This window comes from Danio rerio, chromosome 22 (assembly GCF_052040795.2).
Source record: "Danio rerio strain M-AB ecotype USA chromosome 22, GRCz13ab, whole genome shotgun sequence".
In the NCBI taxonomy this organism is placed as follows: Eukaryota; Metazoa; Chordata; class Actinopteri; order Cypriniformes; family Danionidae; genus Danio; species Danio rerio.
The window spans coordinates 26,009,582-26,021,615 of record NC_141042.1 but is presented as its reverse complement, the minus strand read 5'-3'; the positions used below and the strand labels follow the sequence as shown (position 1 = coordinate 26,021,615).

Genomic DNA, 12,034 nt, shown 5'->3' with positions numbered 1-12,034 from the left:
TTATACTACCTTATAAATTATAAAAGTTATAGTTTTCCTGTGGACTTAGGCTCCAGGATGACATGATAATAGGCCAGGATAACCTAACCTCTAATTGATAACTGTTCATCAATCTCGTAACCAGCCAAAGCCATGCAGTGTAAGATGTACACATAGAAACATTTGTTAATCATTATTTTAGAATTAATATTTGGTCAGCAAATAGTAAAAGTATAAAAGTCTGTTCTTTGCCTGAATTCTTCACAAACCACCAGCCATGAGAGCTGTTGTGCTTGCCTTGACTCTAGCCTTAGTGGGTAAGTCAGATGTTTGAAAGCTCAATGTTTGTCAAATTTTATTTAGATGCAAATCTATTTTGAAGATTTTTTTCTCATTGCTATGTTTGTTTCTTTTAGCGAGTCAACAGAACAAACTTGGTAAGTTTCGTTTTTTGGTTATCTTTTAAGAAGTTAATTTTACCTACAACACAAGAAAATCTAAAATATATACTTAAAAAAAAACATATGTTTCAGTTCCTGAGTTTGCCCATGATAAGACCTATGTGTACAAGTATGAGGCTCTACTCTTGAGTGGTATTGTTCAAGAAGGACTGGCCAAAGCAGGTATTCAAATCAAGAGCAAGGTTCTCCTCAGTGCCGCAACAGAGAATACCTTCCTGTTGAAGGTAATGACTAATAAAACATGCCAGATCTTAGAAAAAAAACACAACCAATACATTTCCCAACGAGGGTGTATTACAGAAAATGTTACAATCAATTTAATTGAAAATGTCCCTTACAGTTTGTGGATCCTCTTTTCTACGAGTATGCTGGCACTTGGCCCAAGGATCAAGTTTTTCCTGCCACTAAGCTCAACTCAGCACTGGCTGCTCAGCTTCAGACTCCCATCAAGTTTGAGTACGCTAATGGTGTGGTTGGCAAGGTTTTTGCACCAGCAGGAGTCTCTCCCTCAGTCTTGAACTTGTACAGAGGTATCCTCAACATCCTTCAGCTTAACTTTAAGAAGACCCAGAACATCTACGAGCTGCAAGAGGTAAAGTATCTTCCTAGTACATTTTTGATCTATATTTATCTTAGGTTTTACAATCTTCCTTCTAACATTATGACTTGTTCTTCAAGGCTGGAGCTCAGGGAGTTTGCAAAACTCAGTATGTCATCAGTGAGGATCCAAAGGCAGACCGCATTACTGTCACAAAGTCTAGGGATCTGAGCCACTGCCAGGAGAGAATTGTGAAGGACATTGGTTTGGCATACACTGAAACATGTGTGGAGTGCACTAAGGTATTGATCTTATTCTGTAGTGTTTTGAATATAAAAAATAGACATTCTCTAGAGCAAAAAAGACAATCACCTTTTTTTTCTCAACAGAGGATCAAAAGTCTGATTGAAACTGCAAATTATAACTACATCATAAAACCATCTGACAGTGGTGCACTGATTGCTGAAGCAACAGTTAAGGAAGTACATCAGTTCTCACCCTTCAATGAGATCCATGGTGCTGCAATGATGGAAGCAACGTATGACTGTCTCTCTGTGATTTAGACAGATATATGTAGTATACTCCCAGCACATTTCATTACTTAAAAAAAAATTAGGTACTAAAGTGTTTTCTTGTTACAGGCAAAGCTTGGTTTTTGTTGAATTTGAGAAGGCCCCTGTTGTTCCAGTCAAAGCTGATTACATGCCCCGTGGATCCCTGCAGTATGAGTTTGCAACTGAGATTCTTCAGACCCCCATTCAACTCACAAAGATTAGCAATGCACCAGCCCAGGTAAATTAATGCATAAATATATCCGCTCCTGATCATATAAATGTATCCACAGTTATAACTTATATAGTTATAACATATATATGACATATTTTTATTCTTACTAGATAAAGGAGGTCTTGAAACACTTGGTTGAAAACAATGTGGCCATGGTCCATGATGATGCTCCACTGAAGTTTGTTCAGCTTGTCCAGTTCCTACGTGCCGCCACACTAAAGGACACTGAAGCCATCTGGGCTCAGTTCAAGGACAAGCCAGTCTACAGGTAAAATGTTAAGAAATGTTTCTAGGTGCAATATAGTTAAATACTAATGTTTAAGAAAAATCTAAATAATTGTTTAATAATTGTTAGGCGCTGGCTTCTGGATACTCTTCCTGCTGTAGCTACACCAGTCGTTCTAAAGTTCATCAAGGAGAAGTTCCTGGCTGGTGAATTCACTCTTACCGAGTTCATTCCAACTCTTGTGGTTGCTTTGCAAATGGTCCCTGCTGATTTGGAGACCATCCAGTGGACAGCTGTGGGTATATCTAACTTTGCTCTAAAGCACTATCCTTAAAATTTAGCATACACTGCAAAAAAATTATTTGTCTTGTGTCTAGTTTAACACTCTTAAATTAAGAAGCATTTTCTTCACAAGTAAAACGAGAGGGGTCTGGCTGCAGACCTGGTGCAGTGCAATCTGTGCTGCATCCAATGCTTTTTAATGGGCTCCCCCAACCCTACCCGTCACAGTGATGTCACTAGCTCCATTTGAGTGCATTGTGTCTGACATTGCATCGCTGACTGATGCAGTCTCAGCTTGCATCATAAAGGCTGCATCCAGATACTATTGAGTAAAACAGATTTTCTTGTTTTTAGAAATGCCAAAATTAAGTGTTTTTTAGGACATGCAACAATCTTCCAATAGGGTTAGAAAAAAAACTTTAACTTTTTGAATTTTAACATTATTTCTAATAACGAGAGAAATTTTAATTGTCAGGAAAATGCTTTCTGATTTAAGAATTTAATTGACATTTGGACTGGAAACAAAAAAGTAAGAAAAACTTTTTTTGTGTGTGTAAGCTAATCTAACGCTAACATCTTTTGAACAGAGTTTGGCTTTGCATGAAAAAATTGCCACAATCCCAGCTCTGCGTGAAGTTGTCATGCTTGGATATGGTTCCATGATTGCCAAGTACTGTGTTGCAGTTCCCACCTGCCCTGCTGAGCTCCTCAGGGTAAGCTCTTCAACAATGCCCAATTTCTTGGTAAAAATGTGCTATTTTCTAAAGATGTGTGTATCTTATTCTTCAGCCCATCCATGAGATCGCCACAGAGGCCATTTCTAAGAATGACATTCCTGAAATCACTTTGGCTCTGAAAGTTTTGGGCAATGCTGGTCACCCTTCAAGTCTTAAACCTATTATGAAGCTCCTGCCTGTACTTAAAACTACAGCTTCTGCTCTGCCCATCAGAGTGCAGGTTGATGCCATCTTGGCCCTGAGGAGCATTGCCAAGAAAGAACCCAAACTGGTAAATTTCAGACATTGTGAAAATGAATTGCAGTAAAAATTATTACACACATTTTTATCTTATAATTAACTAACCTTGTTTCCTGTCTTAGGTTCAGCCTGTTGCCTTGCAGCTTGTTTTGGAAAGAGCTCTGCACCCAGAATTGCGCATGGTTGCTTGTATATTGCTGTTTGAGACTAAGCCATCAGTGGCTGTCATGTCCAGTCTTGCTGGAGCTTTGAGAATGGAGACAAATATGCAGGTTGCAAGCTTTGCCTATTCCCACATCAAGTCCTTGACCAGAATCACTGCTCCTGATATGTCATCTGTGTAAGTAAAATTGTTTGTATGGTTTATGTCATATTTTCACACTGGGCTCATTATATACCATTTTTTCTACCATAGTGCTGGTGCAGCTAATGTTGCCATCAAGCTTATGAACCGCAAGCTGGACAGACTTAACTTCCGTTACAGCAGAGCTTTTCAGTTGGACTTCTATCACAGTGAGTTTAGTGGCTATTTTCTTTAAGGAGGCTCTCTCAGTGGTAAAGAAGACAAAGTTTTACCCAAAGTGTCTTTCAAAGTTTTATTTTTTCTAAAGAAGGTCACACAATCATACGTCAAAGACAGTTTCTGCAGAGTGTGAGACGCCGAAACAGAGTGCGTTCTCTTTTTATCTAGTTTGTAATGCCCACAAGGTCATCAGTGACATACAGGATGAATCACAGTTACATCAGCGCTCAAACTTCATTTTTGACCATCTATATTTCAGTTCTACCCCCCAATCAAACATATAGTTTGTTAAATCAACTTATTCAGATCTTGTCTGGTGATAAACACTTATTCTAACTTAAACAGAACATCCATGGAAGAATAAAAGAACAGACCTTTATAATGTATATAAATGAGTATATAAAATGTATATAAGATGAATAAAATTAATTTTCCACCACAGTGAGTCTACAAAAAAAGACAAAATTAAGAATGCCTTTCATGTAATACCTATCCATTGATTGTTACCTCTGTCCTTGTGCAGCTCCTCTTATGATTGGAGCTGCTGGTAGTGCCTACATGATCAATGATGCTGCCACCATCCTGCCCAGAGCTGTCATTGCTAAAGCTCGTGCTTACTTGGCTGGAGCCGCTACTGATGTTATTGAGGTGAAGCATCAAAAACATCACATTTTTGTCTAAAAATTTGATTTATAGTTTACAATATTCTGATAGCCTTATCCTGATGTTTCCTCTTTAAAAGTTTGGACTGAGAACTGAAGGAATTCAGGAAGCTCTTCTAAAATCTCCTGCTGCAGATGAAAGTGTTGACCGTATCACTAAAATTAAACGCACCTTAAGAGCTGTAAGTGATTGGTCTTTTATTATTTGCTCAATAAATGTAAGATTTTTTTAAATAACCATGTTTCTGTTGCTTACCCCCTTAAGCTCACAAACTGGAAGGCAATGCCAAGCAATAAGCCATTGGCTTCAGCCTATGTCAAAGTATTTGGGCAAGAAATGGCTTTCGGCAGAATTGACAAGACCATCATTGAACAAGCATTACCAGTATGGTGTTCTAGTACATGTATCTACGTTCATGAACATAAATCTGAGATCAGTATCACTACACTCAATAACTGAGATTTTACTAAATAAACCTGTATGTATCATAAACACTTTCCTCAGATGGTTAATGGACCCAAGCCACGTGCACTGCTAAAGGAGGCTCTTAAAGCTTTGCAGGAAGGGATTTCCTGGCAGCGTGCCAAACCTCTGCTTGTGGCTGAAGTGCGCCGTATCTTGCCAACTTCTGTTGGTTTGCCCATGGAGCTCAGTATGTACTCCTCCGTTGTTGGTGCTGCAACCGTCAATGGTGAGTTTTTTTTAAAATTATTATTCCTAAGGTGTAAAAATGAGTGTTACTTAAGTTTTTTACTTGTATCTTTGTCCCTCTAGTTCAGGCCACCATTACACCTCCTCTCCCTGAGCAAATTGAGACCATGACTCTTGAGCAACTGAAAAAGACTGATGTTCAATTCAAGGCTGAAGCTAGACCAAGGTAAAGTTTATACCATTATGTATATATACACACACAGCGGGGTAAATAAGTCCCCTTGTCTCAGACAACATATTTGGTGCTAACATAAGGTGCTGTTGACTTGAAATTTTCACTGGATGTCGGTAACAACCAAAGAAATCCATATATGCTAAGAAAACTAAACTATTTACAAATTAAGTTATGTGTTATAAATTTAATTTACACAAGACAGAAAATGACAGGCTGAAATCTCCTAGAAGTTATTTAGCAACTCTCTGCTCTTTGTTGTTGTAAATGAATATTGGCTGCTTCCGTTTAATATCTACATTACCAGGATGTTGAAGATGGATCCAGGGTGGATATTTCAGCAAGACAATGATCCAAAACACAGCCAAGGAAACTCTCAAAGGGTTTCAAAGAAAGAAACCTCTAGCTGTAGAATGGCCCAGCCAATCACCTGACTTAAATCCAATATAAAATAAAAAAAATCTGATTTGATAAACGAGACCCATAGAACCATCAAGATTTTTACATTTTGTTTACATCTGTGAAAAAAAAATCACACCTGATTCAATGCATGTGACTTCATTCTCCATGGGAGAGGCGTCTTTAAGTTGTCATCACTAAAAAAAAAGAATTTTATATAAGGTATTAAATATTCTCACTAGTTCAGTACATTCTCCTTGTAACATTCCATTGTTATGACACATAACTAATTTTCAGATTTCTTTTTTGTTTTGTTTTATTTTCATGTTTGTATTTTTGGGGGGGGGGGTTACTAAAATCTGGTTCAATTCCATGCCAATAGCTCCTAAAATTATTATCCTTAGAAAATTTTTTTTTTTTTAAAGAATATGTTTTTCCTCCTTTGTGTGTGTGTGTGTGTGTGTGTGTGTGTGTGTGTGTGTGTGTGTATATATATATATATATATATATATATATATATATATATATATATATACACATATATATCATTTTTTTTTTTTTTTTTTTTTTTTTTAATAATACCATCCTCAATCTCGTTCCAGTATTGCTATACATAAATTTGCTGTGATGGGAGTTAACACTGCCTTCATCCAAGCTGCTGTAATGGCAAGAGGAAAGATCCGTACAATTGCCCCTGGAAAAGTGGCAGCAAGAGCAGACATTCTCAAGGGCAACTACAAGATTGAGGCTCTGCCTGTTGAACTTCCTGAACACATTGCTTCTGCAAGGTAATTAAAACATGGTCATACTAGTTTTGCATATAAATGAATGAAAATGAAGCAGTTTCTTCAAATATTTGTTGTTCCAACAGCTTTGAGACATTCGCTTTTGCTAGAGATGTTGAAGATCCCTCTGCTGAGAGAACCGTTCCATTAGTATCTGTGTTGTCCCTTCAAAACCGTCAGTCACAAAGACTGGTAAGCCAAACATGGAAATGAATCAAATGCAGCAAGACATTCTTTGATGGTACACAACATATTAATTTTCTGTTTCAGTCCTCTGAGAATGCTGATTCTGAAATTGAGACGGAAACTCCTGTGAAAGCTCCTGCTCCATTTGACAGGACCCTCTGTTATGCTGTCCCATACATTGAAATCAAGGGATGTGTTGAGGTGCACTCTCACAATGCTGCTTTCATCAGAAATTCTACTCTGTTCTACATAATTGGACAGCACTCAGCCCGTGCTGCAGTGGCAAGAGGTATTTTTTAAACAAATTGTCTTTGAATATACATGTTGAATTTTCAGATTAAATAGTAACTCATTTATATAAAACAACTAATTTTGTCATTCTGGCTGTAGCTGAAGGTCCTGCAGTTGAAAAACTGGAGTTTGAAGTCCAAGTTGGTCCTAGAGCTGCTGAGAGGCTTGCTAAGCAAATCAACATCATTGATGATGAAACTCCAGAAGGAAAGGACTTCCTGTTGAAACTACGGGAAATCTTGGAGACTGAAAGCAAAAATGCAACTGTCTCTTCTGGAAGCAGCAGCAGCCGCAGCAGCAGTAGCAGCCGCAGCAGCAGCAGCAGTAGCAGCACCAGCAACAGTACCAGTAGCAGCAGCTCAAGCTCAAGCTCAAGCTCTTCCATGTCCAGCTCTCGTTGGTCTAAGGTGAGGACATGGAATCTTGCTTGATATATCATATAACATTTGTATCATAGATTTTTATTAATTTTATTAATTCTCATTCCTTTCAAATGCTTTTCAGACTCTCACTAAAATGGAAGCCTTCAGGAAATTCCACAAGGATCAGGTAAATACTCAACACCTTTTACAATGTTTTAAAGATTTTATTCCCATATATATATACGTGTGTTTGTGTGTCTAGAGAGAAGAGAAGTAATGTTAATACTACCCAAACAATTTACTTGCAGTATAAGACACATCATGGAGACTCAAAAAGCAGTAGAAGCACTGGATCTAGTCTTGAGCAAATCCAGAAACAGGTAAATCAATTTCAGTTTTTGTTATTTGTCCTAAAAAACTATAAATTTTAAGCCTCATGAATTAACTGCTTATTTCTGAACTCATCATTTCAGTCTAGATATCTTGGGAATACTGTTCCACCTGTTTTTGCTATCATCGCCCGTGCTGTAAGAGTTGACCGGAAGTTGTTGGGATACCAGTTTGTGGCTTTCTTTGACAAGCCATCTTCAAGAGTGCAGTTCATTGCTTCTTCCATTGCTGAGAATGACAACTTTAAGTTCTGTGCGGATGGTGTCCTGCTGAGCAAGCACAAAGTCACTGTAAGTTCAAAGATAAGATGTCTGAAAATCTTTCAAAAAGCCAAAAATAGCTGACTCTCTCCAAGATGTTCTGCTAGTTTATAATGTAAATACAGTACCTGTTTCTATTTAGTCCAAGGTTACCTGGGGTGCAGAGTGTAAAGAATATGCAGTGACTACTAAAGCCGAGGCTGGACTCCTTGGAGAATTCCCAGCTTTCCGTCTAGAGTGGGAATGGGAAAGGCTTCCAATTATTTTCACCACCTACGCCAAAAAGTAAACAATAATGAAGAACTGCTTTGAAGTAACATTACAAGTGTTATGTTTTGAAGACTTTTTAACATATTCTTTTTTTCAACAGGCTGTCTAAGCACATTCCTATGGCAGCTTTGCAAGCAGGATTTAATGTTGAGAGAGCTAAGAACAGCGAGAAAGAGTTAGAACTTACAGTGGCCTTGCCATCTAAGAGAACACTGAATGTAATTGTTAGGGTTCCAGAGGTGAGTGGCCAGCAATTGACTCACTAAGATAAACATAAGGGGGAAAATTATTGTAACAATTATATATTTCCTTTAGATGACAATGTCAAGGATGGATATTCCTCTCCCAGTTACTTTCCCTATTAATCCAGATGGAACCTTTGATGTTCATTTTTATGAGGATATTTACTTCAGAGCCCAAAACTATATCTACGATTACACCACTGGTAAAATTGGTTGACATTACATGCTTAAATGATCGCATCAAAATAACTTCCCATTAAATATATTCTGAAAGCTTATACTGCTTTTAATCCTTTTTAGCTCAATGCAGCATGATGCAGGATACAATCAGCACCTTCAACAACAAAACATACAAGAATGAAATGCCTATTTCCTGCTACCAAGTTTTAGCCCAGGATTGCACATCTGAGCTGAAATTTGTTGCTCTGTTGAAGAAGGACGAAGAGTCTGAAAAGACCCACCTGAATGTTAAACTTGTTGACATGTAAGAACTCTCTATATACATTTATTCTGCATTTGTTTTAAATTGCGCTGATCATTTAATTCATACTATATTAAACTGATCACATGTCTTTAACAGTGATATTGACCTGTATACTTTGGGCACTGATGCAAAAGTTAAAATTAATGGACTGGAAGTTCCCATCAGCAGCCTTCCTTATCAGCATCCCTCAGGTAGGTTCAAATGTGCATTTGGTCATTTACTACACATAACATGTTCAGATCATGTAAATTACAATGCATTTTTGTTTTAGGCTCCATCCAGATCAGAGAGAAGGCTGATGGTTTGTCACTTTATGCTCCTAGTCTTGGGCTTCATGAAGTCTACTTTGCCAATGGTGACTGGAAGGTGAATGCAAGTTATTGAGTATTTATCAGATACTGATTTCTATTATGCTTGAGAACGTTCTGATACAAACATTTTATCCAAGATCCAAGTTGCAGACTGGATGAAGGGACAGACTTGTGGACTTTGTGGAAAGGCTGATGGAGAAATCAAACAGGAGTACACCACACCCAGTGGATACCTGACCGAGAGCTCAGTCAGCTTTGCACACTCATGGGTGCTGCCTGCTGAGAGTTGCCGTGATGCCAGCCGTAAGAGTTGTCTGACAAGAATTGTGTATTACACACAATGTTTTAAAGACATCTAAAAAGGAAAAATAAAAATGTATGTATTTATATCCCTTCTTTCTCAGAATGCCGCATGAAACTTGAATCTGTCAAGTTTGAGAAACAGGTGATTTTGAACGGACAGGAATCAAAATGCTATTCCGTTGAGCCTGTGCTGCGCTGTCTGCCAGGCTGTGCACCAGTAAGAACCACACCTGTGACAGTTGGATACCACTGTATGTCCACTGGTAAGTGATTTTACACTTGTTTATAGAATGACTCTAGTCCATATTTATTAACAACTTGTGTCAGCACTCTTGCATATTTCCAAATTATCTTGAATGGCTTGATTAGCTGCTTTAGCTGGGCTTTATTATCGCTGGAGCTAAACTCTACAGGATAGTGAGTCCCTAGGAGTAGGCTAAACACTTCTACTATAGCATGTTATGCAGATGTCACCAATCTCAGTTCTGCTCGTGCAGAGTTTAGCTCCAATCTACTTCAACACACCTAATTGGACACTTTAAGTATACCTAGATTAGTTGGTTCAGGTTTGTTTGATTATTTTTTAAGCTATAATCTACAAGAATCTGGCTCTTCAGAACAGAGTGGGGTGACCCCTGGTATAGTGAGTCTCCCGAAACATGTATTAAGACATCTGCTATACAGCACAGTCAGTTTTCAGGACCAAGTTTAAGACCTTTACTATACAGGATAATGAGTCTGAAGGAGCAGGCTTGAAGACCTCTGCTATACAGGATAATGAGGTCCAGAAGCAGGACTGAAGATCCCTGCTATACTGAACATTGAGTCCCTAGAATCAGGATTGATTACCTCTGCTATAGAAGATGGTTAGTTCTCTGGAGCTGGATTGGCAATTTTTACATATTAATCTAGTCTCCAGAAGCAGGGTTAAAGTCATCTAATATAGAGGATGATAAGTCTTTATGAACAGATTTGAAGATCCCAGCTTTACAGAATATTGAGTCAGCAGGAGCAGGGTTGAAGACCTCTGCTATACAGGTTAGTGATTCTCCAGGATCAGGATTGAAGATCTCTGTATACAGAATAGTATGTTTCCAGGAGCAGGGTTAAAAACCTCTGCTATATAGAATAGTGAGTTTCCAGGTGCAGAAAACCTATGGCATATAGTGATTTTCCAGGAGCAGAATAGAAAAACTCTGCTATACAGAATAGTAAGTCCACAGTTGCAGGTTTGTAGATATCTGCTATACAGGATAGTGTGTCTCCAGGAGCAGGGTTTAAGACCTCTGCTTTACCCAACTGTGGGTCCCCAGGAGTGGGAACAAAAAATATTTTAGTCTAGATATTCTAAAATAGCCCTGCTTGAAATGGCACCCTTAACAACATTTTGCAAACTAATATGACTCAAGTTCAGTAATTCTCAACTGACCTTGCTTGAGAAAGCAGTTTTACATTTTACAGTTAAGCACTGGTATATTGCTTTGCACTACATAGCCCAACAATATGCAAATGTATTAACTTTGTTAACAAATTTGTTGTTTTGGTTTTTAAATGATGTTTTAATACCCTGTGTTACAGCCTCTAATCTCAACATGCTTGCTGGAATCTACGAGAAGAGTGTAGATTTGAGAGAGACAACAGATGCTCACGTGGCCTGTCGCTGCACTGAGCAGTGTGCTTAAATCCACTTCTTGGCTCAGTAGAGTATAACAACATTCTCTGAATCTGCTGTTACTTGTTTAGAATAAATCTGAATAAGCAATCTCAAAATCTATCAGCGTTGTGTGTGTGTTTTTTTTATTTATTTAAACCAATTGTCTACTTTGAAAACTCTTTTTTTATTGAGGTAATATATATACTAAGTTTTTTTTAAATAGAGACAGATACTGAATATTGAGGCAAGGCAAGTTTATTTGTATAGCACATTTCATACACAGTGGCAATTCAAAGTGCTTTACATAGACAAGAATAAAAGAAAAAAGTAAAATAAAAACAAATAATAAAAATGAGTAAAAAAAAGCGTAAAAACATAATAGTGCAATCTGTCGGACACAGCACAGTGCTCATTCAGTAAAAGCACAGCTAAAGAGATGTGTTTTCATTAAGACATTTGCATGCACAATAAGTTAAAAAAGAGAAAAGATCTGAATACTTTGCAGATTTAGTCTCCGCTGGGCGCCTCTGGTCAAAGATTGGTTCAACAACCATAACCATTTCACAGCTTTATGATCAAAAACCACACCCTCGCATGACTCTTCTGCAAGCGCTAGAAATCACTGAGGTGGGGTCAATCCAAGGGTGGATTCAGCACACGAGATACTTTCCCCAATTTCTAGCCCACAGATATCACCTGTGTACATTGTTACATATAGTTTTTTGTACAAATATGGCTACTGAGAACGCACAGTACTGCAATTTGTCATGTGCAGTACT

At 38.0% G+C, this 12,034-nt stretch overlaps 1 protein-coding gene across 3 annotated transcripts; it reads left to right on the top strand.

The window, feature by feature from the left end:
* Positions 1 to 242: 242 nt before the first annotated feature.
* On the top strand, positions 243 to 11,375 carry vtg2 (vitellogenin 2). Of its 3 annotated transcripts, none has more exons than XR_015521246.1 (34): positions 243 to 296; positions 396 to 416; positions 513 to 664; positions 781 to 1,032; positions 1,119 to 1,280; positions 1,368 to 1,516; positions 1,620 to 1,770; positions 1,875 to 2,032; positions 2,120 to 2,285; positions 2,860 to 2,985; positions 3,062 to 3,280; positions 3,372 to 3,589; positions 3,665 to 3,762; positions 4,296 to 4,420; positions 4,515 to 4,616; positions 4,700 to 4,819; positions 4,940 to 5,126; positions 5,210 to 5,312; positions 6,320 to 6,505; positions 6,589 to 6,694; positions 6,773 to 6,977; positions 7,079 to 7,386; positions 7,484 to 7,528; positions 7,650 to 7,721; positions 7,815 to 8,021; positions 8,134 to 8,276; positions 8,362 to 8,500; positions 8,577 to 8,706; positions 8,804 to 8,987; positions 9,084 to 9,178; positions 9,259 to 9,353; positions 9,436 to 9,601; positions 9,703 to 10,744; positions 10,780 to 11,375. XR_015521246.1 is itself a non-coding variant. In NM_001044913.2 (34 exon segments), coding segments are annotated over 34 exon segments (4,896 nt in total). In that variant the 5' UTR covers positions 243 to 256; the 3' UTR covers positions 11,284 to 11,375.
* The last annotated feature ends 659 nt before the right edge of the window (positions 11,376 to 12,034 follow it).